Source organism: Lepidothrix coronata, unplaced genomic scaffold (assembly GCF_001604755.1).
Source record: "Lepidothrix coronata isolate B3197 unplaced genomic scaffold, Lepidothrix_coronata-1.0 Scaffold285, whole genome shotgun sequence".
Lineage (NCBI taxonomy): Eukaryota > Metazoa > Chordata > Aves > Passeriformes > Pipridae > Lepidothrix > Lepidothrix coronata.
Window position 1 is genome coordinate 125,167 of NW_016690465.1, and position 16,609 is coordinate 141,775.

General features: G+C 57.8%; 1 protein-coding gene across 2 annotated transcripts in view; it reads right to left on the reverse strand.

The window, feature by feature from the left end:
• Positions 1 to 692: 692 nt before the first annotated feature.
• ELP6 (elongator acetyltransferase complex subunit 6) overlaps positions 693 to 16,609 on the reverse strand; it is a 17,063-nt gene continuing 1,146 nt past the window's right edge. For both annotated transcript variants that reach the window (XM_017836859.1, XM_017836860.1), the window contains exons 2-7: positions 13,151 to 13,229; positions 11,575 to 11,645; positions 5,769 to 5,899; positions 4,858 to 5,050; positions 2,757 to 2,903; positions 693 to 2,238 (exon numbers count right to left, since the gene is read on the reverse strand). In XM_017836859.1, the coding sequence (XP_017692348.1) occupies positions 2,110 to 2,238; positions 2,757 to 2,903; positions 4,858 to 5,050; positions 5,769 to 5,899; positions 11,575 to 11,645; positions 13,151 to 13,229 (750 nt within the window). In that variant the 3' untranslated portion in view covers positions 693 to 2,109. The remainder of the gene's footprint in view (positions 2,239 to 2,756; positions 2,904 to 4,857; positions 5,051 to 5,768; positions 5,900 to 11,574; positions 11,646 to 13,150; positions 13,230 to 16,609) is intronic.

The following is a 16,609-nucleotide window of genomic DNA, read 5'->3' on the forward strand; positions in this document are numbered from 1 at the left end:
GATTCCCCGGCATTGCCCAAGGGAACAAAGCCGAGCCCGATCCCGCTGGATTCCCCAGCATTGCCCAAGGGAACAAAGCCGACTCCGATCCCGCTGGATTCCCCGGCATTGCCCAAGGGAACAAAGCTGAGCCCTATCCCGCTGGATTCCCCAGCATTGCCCGAGGGAACAAAGCCGAGCCCGATCCCGCTGGATTCCCCGGCATTGCCCAAGCTCTGGCTCGCACAGCCCTGAGCACGCAGCTGGGGGCTGACCCTGGGCAAGGCCACCCCGTCCTGGCACCGACGGCACCGTTCCGATATCCGCTCCCTGGCTGCTCTCCCGCAGCCTCAGCTCCGGAGCGAGGTCCCGGCTGGGTCCTGGCCGTGCCCCTGGCCTTGGCGCAGCAGGGCTGCCCCTCCATGTCCTGATGGCCAAGGCCAGTGCTGGACATGGGCAGGGATGCTGGGAGTGCTGGGCTCAGTCCTCAGCAGCACCACCCCCTACTCCAGCAGCAATCTCCCTGCCCAAGCTCCCCCTGCTCACGGGGTGCAGGCAGAGCAGCTCATCCCCAAGGGCTCAGATCCTGGGAACATGGAGCTCAGGCTGAGGCTCCCCAGCCCTGGTTTCTTGGATGCTGACACTGGGTGAGCACAGAACAAAGCAGGCAAAGGCCAGCAGTGATGTCACACGGTGATGTCACACGGTGATGTCACACGGCCACCCTGCCAGTTCCACAGGAGGCAGGCAGAGCTTTGAGCCAGGAGGTTTTGGGATCTCTCCAAGGGTAATCACACGGACATTACTCCAATTATGTACTATTCTATGCTCGTTACAGGTGTATTTTAAGCAGCTCCTTTCCCCAAGAACCACAGGTTGTCTCATCCTCCTCCCTTTGCAGACTGTCCCCTGGGCCCTGGCAGCACACTGGGCTGGCAGCAGCAGCCCTGGCACTGCCATTTCCATGGCAGAGCACGGACAGACCCACAGTTCATGTGATCCTACAGCACATGGAGGCCCTGGTTGCCCTTCCCCAGTTCCTCAGAGCCTGCCCAGCCTCCCTGGACTGCCATCACTCAGCCAGGGCTTCCCAAACTCAAGCCAAAGGGACCATTCCCAAACCTGCAGCAGGATGGGTCACTGAGTCTCCATGGAAAATGCAGGAACACGTCCCACTGCCGGAGCTGTTACCCAGCTCTGGACCTGCAAGGACCTGGCAGGGCACTTGTCTCTCACAGGCGTGTGGGATGTTGTTTCTCTCCCAGGATAAATGGGAGATCCCAGCTGAGCATCTGCTGGGAGACCTCCAGGCCTGAGCTCTGCTCCCGGGATTGCCCTCCCGGCCATGGGGAGGGAGGGGACCCACAGCCCATTCCTCATCCAGGCTTGGGAGATGCCCATTCCTGCCCTCTGCCAAGGAGCCGGTGGGGAGTGGTTCCCACACAGAAATCCGTGGTTACTTCATCACTGTACCCTTATCTCATTAAAATTAGGGATTATTATCCCAAAAAATGCTTCAGTACAGGCAGGTCATGTAACTGCTGGTCAGGATTTGGGATGGGGAAGCAGTGGCTGAGACAGAGGCTCACGGACAGGGGTTTATCCAACCCCAAAGCCAAGGACGAGCTTGGGAAGCACAAGGGATCAGCCAGTGAAGGCAACATCCAGGTCCCACTGCAGCGAGGGGCTGCACACGAGCTGTGCATTTACCCTGTGTGGACGCTGGAGTGGAGCAGCTCTCCCCCAGCCAGAGCTGGGACAGGGAGAGCATTGCAGAGGCTGCCAGACCATCCCTGCCCCGCCCACTGTGTCATCTCCTGCCGTGCCAGCGCTCCCCCAGCGCCTGGCACACACCGGAAAAGGTGAGGCACACCCAGCCCACGGGGCACCCCCCGCCTGCCATTCCTGCACGTTCTTGCTCCTCTTCTTGGCCTGAGCCCACTGGGAACCGGGTGGGAGGACAAAGGGATGTGGCATCCCTGGGCAGGCTGATCCCCGTGCTGGCACCGCTTCCAGGTGTGTCTGAGCCTCCCTCCCGGGTCAGATTGCTGTGCTGCTCCTGGAAGGTGCTGCCAGGCTAGCAGGAGGCAGGGACTGGCATTCCCAGGCTGGCCCCACACTGTCACAGCCTCACAGGACTGCAGCCGACAGCCCCCTGGCGAAAAAGGTGACATTGCGGTCCTGGATCTTGTACTGGTAGATCTGGACGAGGTCCTGCTCCCCCGCCTGCTGCAGGGACACCCTCCGGATTATCTTCATCTGCCAAGGGAAAGGAACAGGAACATCATCCCTCTGGCTGCCCCCACACCTCTGCTGGCCTGCAGGGAGGGGATCACTGAAAAATAACCCCTCACACAACTGCCTGTCCCTGTGGTGGCAGCCCTGCCTGTCCCTGTCCCTGTGGTGGCAGACCCCGATGAGGGATCAGACTCCAAAGCTGTCCCAGCCCCGAGGAGATCACCACTGGCCAGGCTCAGATCCACCCCTGGGGAAACTTCCCAGGAAATTGGTATTTTTCTCTGCCATCACCTTGGGGTGGGAGAAACCGGTGCTGCAGCTGCTGTATAAACCCTGGAAAGCTTCCAGAGGTGGGGGAGTCCCCAGGTGGGGCAGGATGTCCCCAGATATCCCCACAGAAGTGGAGTCACAGCCATAGGAGCCCGGGTGTTGCAGCAGATCCTGGTGCCCAGGATCAGTCCTTCACCAGGCTGTCTCCCACAGGCAGCGCTGCAGGTGACAGGGACAGTGCCACCCCTGGGTGCCCTCCCGTGCCTCACCTGCCCGTGCACATCCTTGCAGAAGCCGGTGGCCAGTCCCTCTGCCCACAGGATCAGGTCGCTGTGATGGCACAGGGAGTTCACAACCAGTTCGTTCTCCTCGTCCTCCGACTCCTCACTGCTGTGAACCAGCACCACGACATTCCCCTGCAACGGGAGCAGCAGGCAGGGATGAGCCACTGGATGGGCCCCATCCCTCAGGGGAGGAAGGGGAGATGGACATGGGAGTGTGCACAGAGGTCCCAGCTGAGCTCAGGCATCCCCCAGTATGGGCTGAGCTGAACTGCACTGGGAACAGAGCCAGTGGCTGCGGGGGGGACAGGCTGGACATGCCCTGGCCACGTGCCCTGGGCTGACCCCACGGCAGGGCAGCAGGGCAGGGGGGGATTCTGCCCCTCTGCCCCCTCAGCTGAGACCCCCCTGCAGAGCTGCTCCAGCCCTGGGAACAGCAGCAGGAGGACGTGGAGCTGCTGGAGAGAGTCCAGAGGAGGCCCCGGAGATGCTGCCAGGGCTGGAGCCCCTCTGCTCTGGAGCCAGGCTGGGAGAGCTGGGGGGGTTCCCCTGGAGAAGAGAAGGCTCCAGGGAGAGCTGAGAGCCCCTTGCAGGGCCTAAAGGGGCTCCAGGAGAGCTGGAGAGGGACTGGGGACAAGGCATGGAGGGACAGGACACAGGGAATGGCTTCCCACTGCCAGAGGGCAGGGAGAGATGGGATATTGGGAAGGAATTCTCCCCTGTGAGGGTGGTGTGGCCCCAATATAGGCTGCCCAGAGAAGCTGTGGCTGCCCCATCCCTGGAAGTGTCCAAGGGCAGGTTGGACAGGGCTTGGAGCAACCTGGGCTAGTGGAAGGTGTCCTGGCCCACAGCAGCAGGTGGGACTGGAAGATCCTTAAGGTCCCTTCCAACCCAAACCATTCTATGATTGCATGACCTATAAACTCTGGAAGAGCTTGCTGTGTGTGCACTGTGCACACACACACACACACATAATGTGCAGCCTAAAAATACCTCGAGCCTCTGTTACGAGACAGAGTCTGGTTAAACCAGTCTGTCAGGCTGGGCAGATGGCACTGACTGAATTCAGAGCAGGTAAATAAAGAGGTGGCCGAAGGGCTGCAGCAACACTCACACAATCACAGCTCTGACAAGGAGCAAAGAGCTCCCCAACACACCCACTCTATTAAAATCCATCCCCAGAGTCTCTGCCCAGACGATGTAAGTCACCAAGGACTTAAAATAACATGGAATTCTCAATCAATTAAAATGCACTTGAAAGCTTCAGAACACCTCAGACTGAAATAGAAAAGTGTTAGCATGGTTTCTCATCTTTTATAGCTGCTTTGGAGGTAAATATTGCGCAGAGGCAGAACACCCCCTGTCAGCACGTTCAGCCCAACACCCCGTACTGTGTGAAGGGCAGGATGACCCCACCATCCCACCCCACACCGTCCCCTTCAGCCCTCACCCCGCACAGAAGTTCCCAGGAGGGGACACGGTGGTGTGGGTGGCAGAGTCTGGAGGTGACTGGAACCAGCTCTGGCTGTGGTGCTCCCAGGAGTCAGCACATCACTGGGCAGATCTTGGACATCATCACAGCCCCTTGGAAACCAGCTGGAGCAACACGCAGACACTGCAGGTTGGTGGGAGCAGGGACTGGGGTGCCCTCCAAGGGGACCCTTGTTTCTGTCCCCTGGGAGAGTCACCAACCCCTCACATAACCCATTTCCTTCCCTGCCTCCCCCCACCACGGGTGTGAGTTGGGATTTCTGGAGAGCCTGGAGCTCCAAGAAACACTATTTTACACCTCAAATCCCTGCTCACATGTCAGGGACACTGAGAACCCTTCTCTGGGGGAATCCAGCTGCACAGGAGCCTGCACAGGTACTCAGGGACTCACACAACTCCTGAGAGTGGCTCTAGAGCAGGAATCCAGCTGCACAGCTATTCCAGGGACTCACACAATTCCCAAAGACCGACCCCGGAGCAACGGTCTGAATCTCTTGGACAGCCAAAGCCTTCCAAAGCTTCACCAGGGTCAGGTGGAAAGAGCAAACCAAGGCAGGCTTTGCTGTGGAGGCTCAGCCCAGGCCCAGGGGAGCAGTACCTTCAGCTGGCAGCACACGAGGGCCCGGCAGTAGTGGATGAAGTCCAGCAGGGCCACGGGCGTGGCCCCCAGGCCCAGCAGCACACTCAGGTCATCCAGCAGCAGCACGGGGCCCGCCCAGGCCTCGCTGCCCGGGGCACTCAGGGACACGCGCACGAAGTCGAACAGGGCCCGCAGGTCGGAGGGGCTCTCACTGCAAGAGATGGAGGAGGTGTCAGGGCCTGGCATGGCCTGCTCACCCACTGACCCAGCACGGGGACCCTCTGCCCCCGCCTGTCCCCTCTGCTGGGACACTCCCCAAGCCCTGCACTGCCCTCAGTCACTGCTCCTTTACCCCTGTGTGTGGTGACACCCTCCCGCCTGGCCCCAGGATCATGGAATGGTTTGGATGGAAAGGGACCTTAAAGCCCATCCAGGTCCATCCCTGCCATGGATAGGGACACCTTCCACTAGACCAGGCTGCTCCAAACCCCGTCCAACCTGGCCTTGAACACTTCCAGAGAAGTGTTTTGCCTTTGCTGAGCTTACCGTGGGGCATGGAGAAAGTGAAGTGGGAATAAACCCAAAAGCCAGCATGGATAAAGCAGCACTGTCCCCTTGGATAAGATCAAAACTCAAAATAATTAAAGAAAAGGAATAAAACAACTTGGCTGGAGTTTTGTTTGACACAAACCTGCTGAGTGTTGAAATAAATGTTTTTCTAGACTTGTAACATGCTGGCAGTGTGGATGGGGGCAGGAATTCCCCCAGAATGCCCGAGAGGGGCACAGACTCCCTCTCTGACAGCAGGGAGGGACAGGCCAGGACACGCACAGGGATGTGCCTGGTGCTGGTGCTCCCCTTCACTCGGTGGTGCTCTGGGGGCTGTGGAGGCAGGACATGGGGGGAACTCTGTGCTGGGCTCAGCTCACCTCAGGAACAGCAGAGGACTGGGCTGCCCTGGCTGCTCCTCCTCCTCCCCAAACACGAGGTCAAGGCAGGACTTGAGGCCTTCCAGGAAGACCAGCTGGCCCCGCTCCTTGGCAGCTGTCAGATTGACTCCCTGGAGAGAGGAAAACAGCAGGTTTTGAGTGAACAGCTCTGGAGAAATGGTGCAAACAGAACCACACGGGGCAGCAGCCCAATGTTATCAAATCTTATCTAAATGTGCTGATAATGCCAGTGCTTCAGCAGTGAAATGGGTGGTTCTGTGACACACTGGTGGCACATTCCCTCCCCTGTATTTTACCAGGACATTAAAAAAACCCTGCTGGGATCTGGGGGATCAAACATCCTGGCACTCCTCCTGGGCAGTCAGCCTGGTGGCACGGGAGAAAACCAGCTGCCTCTGCAGAGGCAGGGAGAGGATGGCCCAGGCTCCTGCAAGGACCTGCTGTGAGCAATTGCTTCACCCTCCCTCCATGGGTGGCAAACCCTTTTGGCTTTCCCTGTCTCCAGCTCAGGGTTGTGGCAATGCCGACTCCCCGGCACAGCCCACGCGCCCGAGCCGGGCACGGCCTGACCAGGGGAGAGCCGTGGGCACCCTGACATTGCACAACACCCGGGAGAGAGCAGCCAGGGCTCCAAGGGAAGGGCCTCAGCCTGATCCGCATGGAGGAGCAGGAGGGACCAAGGCTCAAAGCACAGCCCGCTCTCAGCCCTGTGTGCTGGGGAGGCCAAGGGGAGCCACGTGCGGGGCACGTCCAGCTCCAGCGGGGCCATCCCAGAGCTGCAGCAGACATGGAGGAGAGTCCAGCTGGAGATCACAGAACCCCAGAGAGCTTGGGCTGGAAGGGACTTTTAAAGACCACCCAGTGCCACCCCTGCCAAGGGCAGGGACACTTTCACTCTCCCAGGTTGCTCCAAGCCCCGTCCAGCCTGGCCTTGGACACTTCCAGGGATCCAGGGGCAGCCACAGCTTCTCTGGGCAACCTGTGCCAGGGCCTCCCCACCCTCATTGTAAAAAACTTCCTTATATCCAAGTTCATGAGTTGGAGTTGGTGAAAGTCAGAAGGGACCCTCTGGCTCTGCAACTCCCGGACAGGAGGGGGGAGCTGGGGGGGGTCGGGCTCTGCTCCCAGGGAACAAGGGACAGGACAAGGGGAACGGCCTCCAAGTTGTGCCAGGGGATGTTTAGGTTGAATATTGGGGAAATTTCTTCCCTGAAACAGCTGCCCAGCCCTGGCACAGGTGCCCAGGGCAGGGGTGGTGTCCTCATCCCTGGAGGGATTTCAAAGCCCTGTGGATGTGGCACCTGGGGACATGGTCAGTGGTGGCCTTGGCAGTACTGGGGGACAGCTGGGACTCAGTGGACTCAGAGGCTTTTTCCAGCCTTAACTACTCTGTGATCCCATGATCCCATGCAGGACAACTATTTCCTGGGGGGTCGGACTAGGTGACCTTTTCAGGTCCCTTCCAACCCAAACTATTCCACAATGAACTTCCCAGACTCAGTTTTGCAGTACTATCACTTTGGACATTGCTATTCAGAATAATCTGAGGCCTGACCCAACTCCTGCCTGCTGGCATCTCTTCCTGCTTTGAATGGAAGCCGCTTGGACTCCCAACCCAGTGAATCCTGCTACCTGAGAAGAACGTTTACCCTTTTTTCCTCTTACTCAGCTGGGAGGGAATGTGTGCCTGAATGTTCCTTTTCCCTCCAAACTCCCTCTACAAAGCAATAGATTTTTTTCAACACCTCCCTCCAGAAATAACTTCAAACTATCAGCATTTTGGGCAATTGCAAGCACACCCCATGGAAAACTTTCCAGCCAAGGACAGAAGCAGCTTTCTGTGGCAGGTGAGGAGCAGGGAACAGCTGGCAAATAAATACCTGCCATGCCATAAAGCAGGGCTGGGCTGCAGAGCAGCAGCACAAACCTCATTCCCTCAGGCATTTCTGGAGCCCACAGGACCAGGAACCTGCTGAAATGCCACAACTAAATTCACTACTAATAACTCAGCAACGGATTTTACCTCTGCTTCAGCCACTTCCTCCTGCACACACCGTCTCTCTGGACTTCAGCAGCAAAGCAGTGTCCCCTGTGCAGAGGGGAGCTCAGTGCTGTGCCACCAGGGCCTGCCTGGGTGGCAGGGAAGGGCCACAGCAGCAGGGACAGGGTGTCTGTGTGTCAGACCAGGAATTCCATCCCCTTGGTACACGGACACAGCAAGTCCAGCCTCATTTTCCAGGTGGAGAACCAGGGCCCAGAGAGACCTGGACTCACCCCCTGCAGTGCCCTGCCACAGCCAGCTCTGCTGTCTCCCAGGGAGCAGCCTGCCCAGCATAACCTCTGGAAGCAGCACAGGACAGCTTGGAGACAGTGGGAAAACTGCTCCAAATGGCCACTGGCACCTCCCTGAGTGCCCACGGACACACGGTGCTGCCCAGCACTCACAGCCTGAGAGCCTTCCTGCTCTCCCAGCATCCCACCCCACTGCCAGCTATGGATCCAGCCAGGAATGGCTCTGCAGCACAGCTCAGCTCTTCCCATCCCTCTGGGAAGCTGCCTGGAGCGTGGGGCCCAGGATGTCCCCTCAAACCAGAACTGCCATTCCATAAGGGAAAGCAAAATATTTGGAGGGAGCAAGGAATGGAGTATGTGAGGCAGCAGGAATGAGCTCCATCAGCAAACACAGCTGTGGGACAAAGTGTGGCCATCAGTGATCAGGCCAGGCCATGTTCTCCGGGCTGAGGGCTTGGAGCAGGGACAGGGGACAGGCCAGAGGGAGACCAAACGAGGACAAATCTGTTTGTCCTTTAAAACACAACAAACTTCGTCCAAACGAGGGCGGGAACACCAACCTGGCAAAGTGCCCTGGTGTTGTTAGTCCAGCTACGGCCCAGCATGTTCTCTGCAAGGTCATGGCAAAAAACACTGACTGTCCCTGAAAACGAAGTGCAAATCCTCAGGAAAAGAGGACACGGGCACAAAAAGCCAGGAAAGCTTTTTCCTGCCAGTGAAAATACATCCCTGCATTTGGCTGACACGCAAGGAACTGGTCTGGGACTGGTAAAACGTGGTACCCTGGGAAGGCAGCACGTACATGGAAGCAGCACTCCAGCTGTGTGTAAATACCCACTGTAGCACTGCCCAGGCAGTACAGGGACCAGATCCACAAACCAGTGTGTAAAGGCTGTAAAATCCACTCTGGCTCCAGGACCTTCCTCCCAGGCCTGGGACCATCTAGTTCCCAGTGGAAACAAGAGCATCACTCAGTTCTGAAGCTCTTCCAAGTGCAATCTTTCCTAAAGGCATAATCATAGAATTACTGAGATTGGAAAAGCCCTCTGAGACCATCAAATCCAACTGGTCCCCCAGCACTGCCAAGGCCACCACTGACCATGTCCCCAAGTGCCACATCCACAGGGCTTTGAAATCCCTCCGGGGATGGGACTCCACCTCTGCCCTGGGCAGCTCTGCCAGGGCTGGACAGCCCTTCCCAGGAAGGAATCTTCCCTGTATCCAACTTGAACCTGCAACTGAGGCCATTCCTTCTCCTCCTGTCCCTTGTTCCCTGGGAGCAGAGCCCGACCCCCCCCGGCTCCCCCCTCCTGTCAGGGGGTTGCAGAGCCAGAAGGTCCCCCCTGAGCCTCCTTTTCTCCAGGCTGAGCCCCCCCAGCTCCCTCAGCTGCTCCTGCTGCTCCAGCCCCTTCCCAGCTCCCTTCCCTTCCCTGCACACGCTCCAACCCCTCAGTGTCCTGTTGTGAGGGGCCCAGAACTGCCCCCAGGACTGGAGGTGCCTCAGCAGTGCCAGCACAGGGGCGGGCCCTGCCCTGGGCTTGTGCCCACACTGGGGCTGGCACAAACCAGGTGCCACTGGCTGTCTTGGCCACTTGGGCACACCTGGGCTCACGTCCAGTCACTTTGGATAGGTAACACAAAGCAGGTGGCTGCTCACGGGTCAGATTCTTCCAAGCACAAGTCCCAGAGGAACTACAGCCTGATCTCTGCAACTCTCCTGGCCAACATGGAAAGCCCAGCAGTTGGTCTGGAGCGCATTCCCAAGGAACAGGAGACGGGAAGGAAGGAGCTGGTCACTGGGTGGAGTGTGCAGGTCACCTCCCAGCAGCAGGACACAGCTCAGGCACACTGAAATGGGGCTGTGCTGCACCCCAGCTGGTCTCCTGCACAGATCTACAGCACCAAGTCCTTAAACAAACCTAAGAGTGAAACTACTCTGCCAAGAACCCCCTTCACTGAGCCTGGCATGCTCCTCTGGGCACAGGAGGGTTAAAGCAAAGACAAGATGTGATGGAAAGCCGGCTATAAATAAGTGATGTCTGATGTTAGGACCCCCAGCTCGGCAGAGCCTGGGAGGAGTTCACACCAACCCAGCACAGGGGCACCTGGGAAGTTACAATGCCAGAGTGACTCAGAGCTGGGCTCAGCTCTCTGAGCCCCCCGGGCAAACCGTGCTGTTCTCATGCCCTCCTCCATGGCAGCCACCTTTCTGCAGGAGTGTCACACAGCACAGCCCCTGACCTGCACTGCACCTGCACTCCAGCTAATCCCCACGGTCTGTCCCTGCTCAGCCTCTCCCGCAGGGAGATGACAGCAGCTCCTGTTAACTCTCACCACGTTAGGAACCACAGGGACAGACACCATCCTGCTCCAGGAGCAGGCAGGGAGCCCGCATTTAACAGCTGGATCTCCTCCCCACACCAGCTGCTGTGCCCCACTTCCTGCCCTATTCAGCAAGTTCCCCCCAAGATTTCCTCCTCTCTGCACCACAAAGGCCGGGACAGCTCCATGTTGGGAGCTGGCTTGCTCAGTGGGGATCTGCTCTGCAGGGGAATCCCACGTGGAGTATCCACCTGGGAGTCACAGCTCCATTCCCTCAGCCCACTTCATGTACCTCAGACCACTGATCTGCTTTCAAAAGGTAAAGACTGAGCAGTAAATAAAACACAGGTTTTTAGCAGCACGGAAACTCGGCCCCTGTTTACAGCAGGGAATACAGGAGGTGCAACACCTGGTTCCCCAGCACCTGGAAGGCTTCATGGATTCCCAGCAGAGCCAGAGGAGGGAGGACCAATCCATCCCTCCGGCCCTGGAAGGTCACCTGGGCTTCCCACCTGGAGCGTTTCACCTCTGAGCGTTGTACAAACAGCTGAGAGCAGCAGTCTGGAGCTCAGACAATTTGCTGACACAGGGAATTATCCTGCCTACCTTGGCTCTCTGCTTCTTCATTTCAGGGTACACATAATCCTTGCCTGACTCACCGTGGGAAGGAAACCCCTAAGAACATGGGAATGTGTGGCTCCTCATACAGCTCAAACTCGTGGCTTGGCCCACAGGTGTCCCTGTGACCAGGTGACCCAGCCCTTCATCCCAACACAACCAGGGACAGAGTGCCCTGGGGAGCTCCTGTGCCGCACAGCCAGCGTGTCCTGCGGCGTGCAGGGCCCTGGGAACACCCACCCCACGGCACTCTCCTCCCCAGAGGATTAAGGGAACTCCGTGTACCAGTGTGGGCCTGGCTGGGAACGCTGATCCCCAGGAAACATTCCTCAGCACAGAGCAAGCAGCCGTCCAGCTCCTGTCCGTGGGGCACCCCACAGCCAGGGCTTTGCCCCTGAGTGCTCTCCAGCCCCCACCACAGGAGCACCAACCCTGACTGTCCCCACCAGGACCTGGAAACATCCCACGCAATTCCTGTTCCCCACTCCCGTTCCTTCCCACCCAGCAGAAACCACCTGGAGCTGCAATGATGAACCTGCAGCCAGAGACTCACCAGCTTCTGTGCCACGATGCTGTAGTGACTGAAGGACTGGAGCAGGGCCACGAAGCAAACCTTGCAGCCAGCTGGGGAGGACAAACATGTCAGCAGTTCCACAGGGCAGTGCTGTTAGCAGAGCCCACAAACCAGGCCGCAGGGCTGTCTGGAAGGACCCTGACAGGCCCAGGCAGACCCCTCCCTGCTTTCAATTTTCACCTTTCTAGAGGATTTCTACTTTGGGGGAGATGTTAGTTTAAAAAGAGGGGTAAGGAATAAGAAAAAGATGGCATCACAAAAGTGTAAGGCCCCTGTTCTGCCCCCTGCCCTGGTGCCCTGGGACCTCCTGGCACCGTTTGCTGGAGTCACTGTAAGGAGGCCAGTGGCCGACCATGACACCAACTCCTGAAACCACTGACATGCCAAAAACCCCCAGTTTGGCTCTCGTGAGTGTCCTTGACTGGAAAAGTGCACAGAACAAGGGATTTTTACAAAGACACCTCACTCACTAAAATGGGATTTTGGAAAACCACGTGACAACCTGGCCTTACGGGTATGAACACAACCAGGGCATGTCAGGACATGGATCTCCAGTGCAACAAGGCACTGGCCCCACTGAGCCCCCACAGGGAGGCCCCAAAGGTTTTGGGCACCAAGGGGACAACATGGGGTGCTGCAGACAGGGAGTAAGTGCACCCAGGCCCTGGGGTGGAAGGGAGCAGGTGACAGCAAGGACACCTGTCCTGAGACAGTAAGGTTCCACAGGGCTGACCACCCACAGGGGATGGAAGGCTTTTCCCAGGCAGATGGGCAGCTCCAGGCAGCTCCTCCCAGGGCAGTGCTGCAGGTCAGCACATCAGCAGAGCCAGGATGGGATGTGGGCAGACCCCAAGGCAGTGCCTGGCAAGTCCCTAGGAACCATTCACACCACTACCAACCTGCTCTCCATGGCATTTCCCGCAGTTTCCCTCTTTCCATTAAGCAAGAGAATATTTCCAAGCAGGGTAAATCCCTGCTGAGGCAGTGGCAGTTCTGGGGGCAGGATGCTCTCAGACCACCTCCTGCCCAGCACTCTGAGCTCCCTTTCAAGCCCAACAGCACCAGATTTGCTGGGTTGGTGGCTGTGCCAGCAGAAAGCTGGAGGAGTCGAGTCCAGTGCCTGCTGCACAGGGAGCAGGAGGTTACTCACTGGGGAAACTGTTCCCAGAAAAGCAATTAGGCAACTTGCCAGGCCCTTTGTTTGCTTCTTTACTCACTATGAGCTTGTCTGTTGTTAGTTGATCCTGATATGTGTAATTACATTATAAAACACGGAAGCAGTGAGGAATTGCAGTGAACACCTCACTGTCAGAGCCCCTGTGACTGACCAGGATCCCCAGGCTGGGTGAGGAAACAAGGCACAGACATGACAGGATGTACCCAAGGGTACAGAGCGAGTCCCCACAAGTCAGGACTGGGATCCCCCAGTCCCAACCCCAAAGCTCTGTGTTAACCCAAGGGAGCCTCACGCTCTGCACAAGCAGCCTCTGCTCACGGAGCAAAGGGAAGGAACCCCCGTGGTTGCCGTGCCTCGGGAGTGCTGCTGCTCACCCACCTCGCAGGTAGAAGGACAGGAAGTGGTGCACCAGGAAGCTGCCGTCCGTCCGGCTGTCCCGCAGCAGTGTGAACTCACCCTGCAAGAGAGGCAGCAAAACCACTGAACAGAGAAGGTGAGGGCACAAACTGCTCCTGGTGACAAGGTGCCTGCTCAGCCTATGGGCAGATCTGCAGGGATCAGCTGGAGGAAGGAGTGGACAAGCCGAGCTCCAGCTGCCTGTTCACAAAGGGACACCAGCGCTTCCTCCAGACACAGCTCACGGGGAGGCACCTGAATCACAGAACTGTTAAGGCTGGAAAAGCCCTCTGAGATCATCAGGTCCAATTGTTAACCCAGCACTGCCAAAGCCACCACTAACCCATGTCCCCACATGCCTGGTGTGGAATTCACTGCCTTCTGAAAGAGCCACCCACCAGCTAAAAACCCTTGCTGAGGCTCCTGCTGGACCCCCACGCCCTGTGCCCACCAAGAGCCACTCCCTCCCCAGGAGACCCCTGGCTGCTGCAGAGGACACTGGGGTGCAGCACCGTGCCCCAGTGCTGGCACATCCACAGCTTTTGGTGCTGGACACCATCATTGGGGGGTTCTGAGCAAGTTCCACCCCCAGCTTTGTTCCTCTCTCCTTCAACTCACAGTCATCTTTTCTCTGCAAGGGGCAGGGGGACAACAGCCACCCACTGCACTCCCAGTCCGTTCTGCCACTGCCACAGCCAGTGTCATTGGTGTGTTTAAAATGTCAGCACTGCTAAAGCTGCTGCTCCTCTTGTTCCCAAAGAGACCTCCCTGGCCCCTTTTCCAGGTTTACCTCCAACGTGCCACACCCAGGGCAGAAAACCTTATCACCAAACTTGTGTAGTGCAGCAGAGCTCTGGGCACAAGGAATAAACCTTGTTTTGATCAGGCAGGAAATTAATTCCGTTCGTCATTATCAGCCCCAGCCTCATCAAGGTGTTTGTTTCCATTAAAGTCTTAGGCAGGATGTTTCTTTAATCAACACAAATCATAGAAGGGCTGCTTGGAATCACAAAGAACTTATTGAAGTGGGGGTTTTTTTAACCCCCAAGAACAAGCCTTTTGCAGCAACAAGCCATCTCTGCACAGGCAATTCCCAAATGATCCATCAGAGTGAACTCCCTGGTGCCCAAAGCCTAAAGAGGAGCAACTGGAACAGCAAATATTGAACAGGGCTGCAGGGAATGCAAAGCACAGGCCAGGGCAAGAAGCTGCTCTGCCTCAGTCACAGACAGAGCTCTTCCCCCCAAAAAAGGGTTATGCATTGGTGGCCACAGCAGTGACAGGGACAGTGCTGCAGTGAGCACAAATCCAAGATGTGTCCTCCATGGATGAGCCTGGAGGAGTCTCTGGGCTCAAACAGCACAAGGCCAGCTCCCCTCTTCCCCTGCAAGAGCAGGGATCCCCTCCCTCCCTCCTTGGCTGGCTCCTGATCGGAGCAGGCCGTGCCCAGCACAGTGGGATGCTGTCACTCTGAGCACACGGCATTTCACTGTTCCAAACCTTCCAGCAATCCCCCTTCAATCCTGCCAGCCCTCACTCTGCTGTCACACTGCAGCTGCTCAGACAGCACCGACAGAACCATGGGATCTGTCACTGGCAGTGGAAAAGGCCTCTGCATCCACCGAGCCCACCCCAAGGCTCCCCCTCCAAGACCCTTATGAGCTGGACCAAGCTGCTACCCCAGTTATTCGCTCCCCCTTCTTGAGCCCAGAAAGCTGCTGCTGGGGATGAAGCCCTTCCAAAGGCAAATCCTTCCTGTAGCACCTTCTCCCCGTGCCCCAGCCCATTCCCTCCACACCCTGCCCTCACACTCTCTCCTCCCGCAGGCTACGAGGGAGAAGCTGCAGCTACTTGTCAGGAGCTGCCAAAATCGCTGGCGGGGTGTCACAGCTCCCTGACACGGCACACACCCCCACTCTGGAGACAGCCCTGCCCACCCACAGCCCTGCGGGGACGGCGCCTGTCAGCACCTGGAGAATGGCACCGACCAGCCCTGGAGCTGCAGGACTCAGGAGGGCAGAGCGGGGAAGGAGAGGGCTGCAGAGGGCTGAGGCTGGGTCAGTACAGTGGGACATCGACTCCTAGCCAGCCAGGCCAGGTATCTCAGCACACCCAGGGATCGGTGACACTGCCGGGCACTGAAAACTCCCATACTCATGATTTACTACCAGGTGAGACCATAGAGCAGGGCAGGAACTCAGTCCCCCAACTCCAGAACCGGGAACTGCTCGCTGGGCAGCCAGGCACGCTCTGCTGCTCCACAGCCAGGTACAATCTGCTGCTCCACAGCCAGGCATGATCTGCTGCTCCACAGCCAGGCACGATCTGCTGCTCCACAGCCAGGCACGATCTGCTGCTCCACAGCCAGGCACGATCTGCTGCTCCACAGCCAGGCACCTCCACAAGGGACTGGAGCACGCTGGGGGCACTCCCTGTCCGTGGCTGCTGGGAGGGGAAGAGCCAACTCAATCCGAGGGAATTCCGCACACAGAGGAGCCTTTGGATCAGCTCCTCTGTCCTGCTTTGGCAGGCCAAGTCCAAGCCCAGGATCTTGAGGCCAAATCTTTTGGTTTTGCTCTGTGGAATTTCTGTTCACATCAAGGTGAGCTCCCTGCTCCCAAAACCAGACTTGTGGATGGCAGCATTCCTGGTCATCCCACAGCTCCACCATCAAATACACCTTAGGGCACAGGCTCTGCTCTGCCAACTCTCCAGCTCCACCGAGGGCTCCTCATTTAAGAGTTTCACGTGCATTAAAAACTCAACATGGAACCACAGGGACCACGGGGATTTGGGCATTTGCACAGCCTCAGACTACCCTTTACTACCACCAAGCCTCAGCCAACACCTCCACCAGAATTGCTTTGAGCCTTGAGGGCACTCTCCTAAATTTTCCCCCGTGTTCCTTCCCCACCAGACCAGCCCTGCCCCACTCTGGGCAGCCTGACAAGGACTGACCTCACTGGTGTTTTCCAGCCCAGGGAGAAACTGGAGACAAAGGGGGAAAAGTCAGACTTACAAAATCAATTATCACCCCAAACCTGTTTTTGTTATCTCAGCTCGTATCTGGCAGTAACACACAGCACAAGGATAATTTGTTAATAATTACTGATAACACCGAGCTGTGGGGCCGTCACACACTGGGGGGAAGGGATGGGGCAACCAGAGGGGCCCAGACAGGCTGGACAGGTGGGGCTGTGCCAACCTCAGGGGGTTCAACAAGGCCAAGGGCAAAGCCCTGCACCTGGGTTGGGACAACTCCTGTTATCAGCACAGACTGGGGATGAAGGGAGTGATGGATCGATGGAGAACAGCCCTGATAATGGGTGAGAGGCTGGACCTGCCCCAGCCCAGAACCCTCTCCATGCCCTGGGCTGATCCCTCAGCAGGGCAGGAGGGCAGGGGGGGATTCTGCCCCTCTGCCCCCTCAGCTGAGACCCC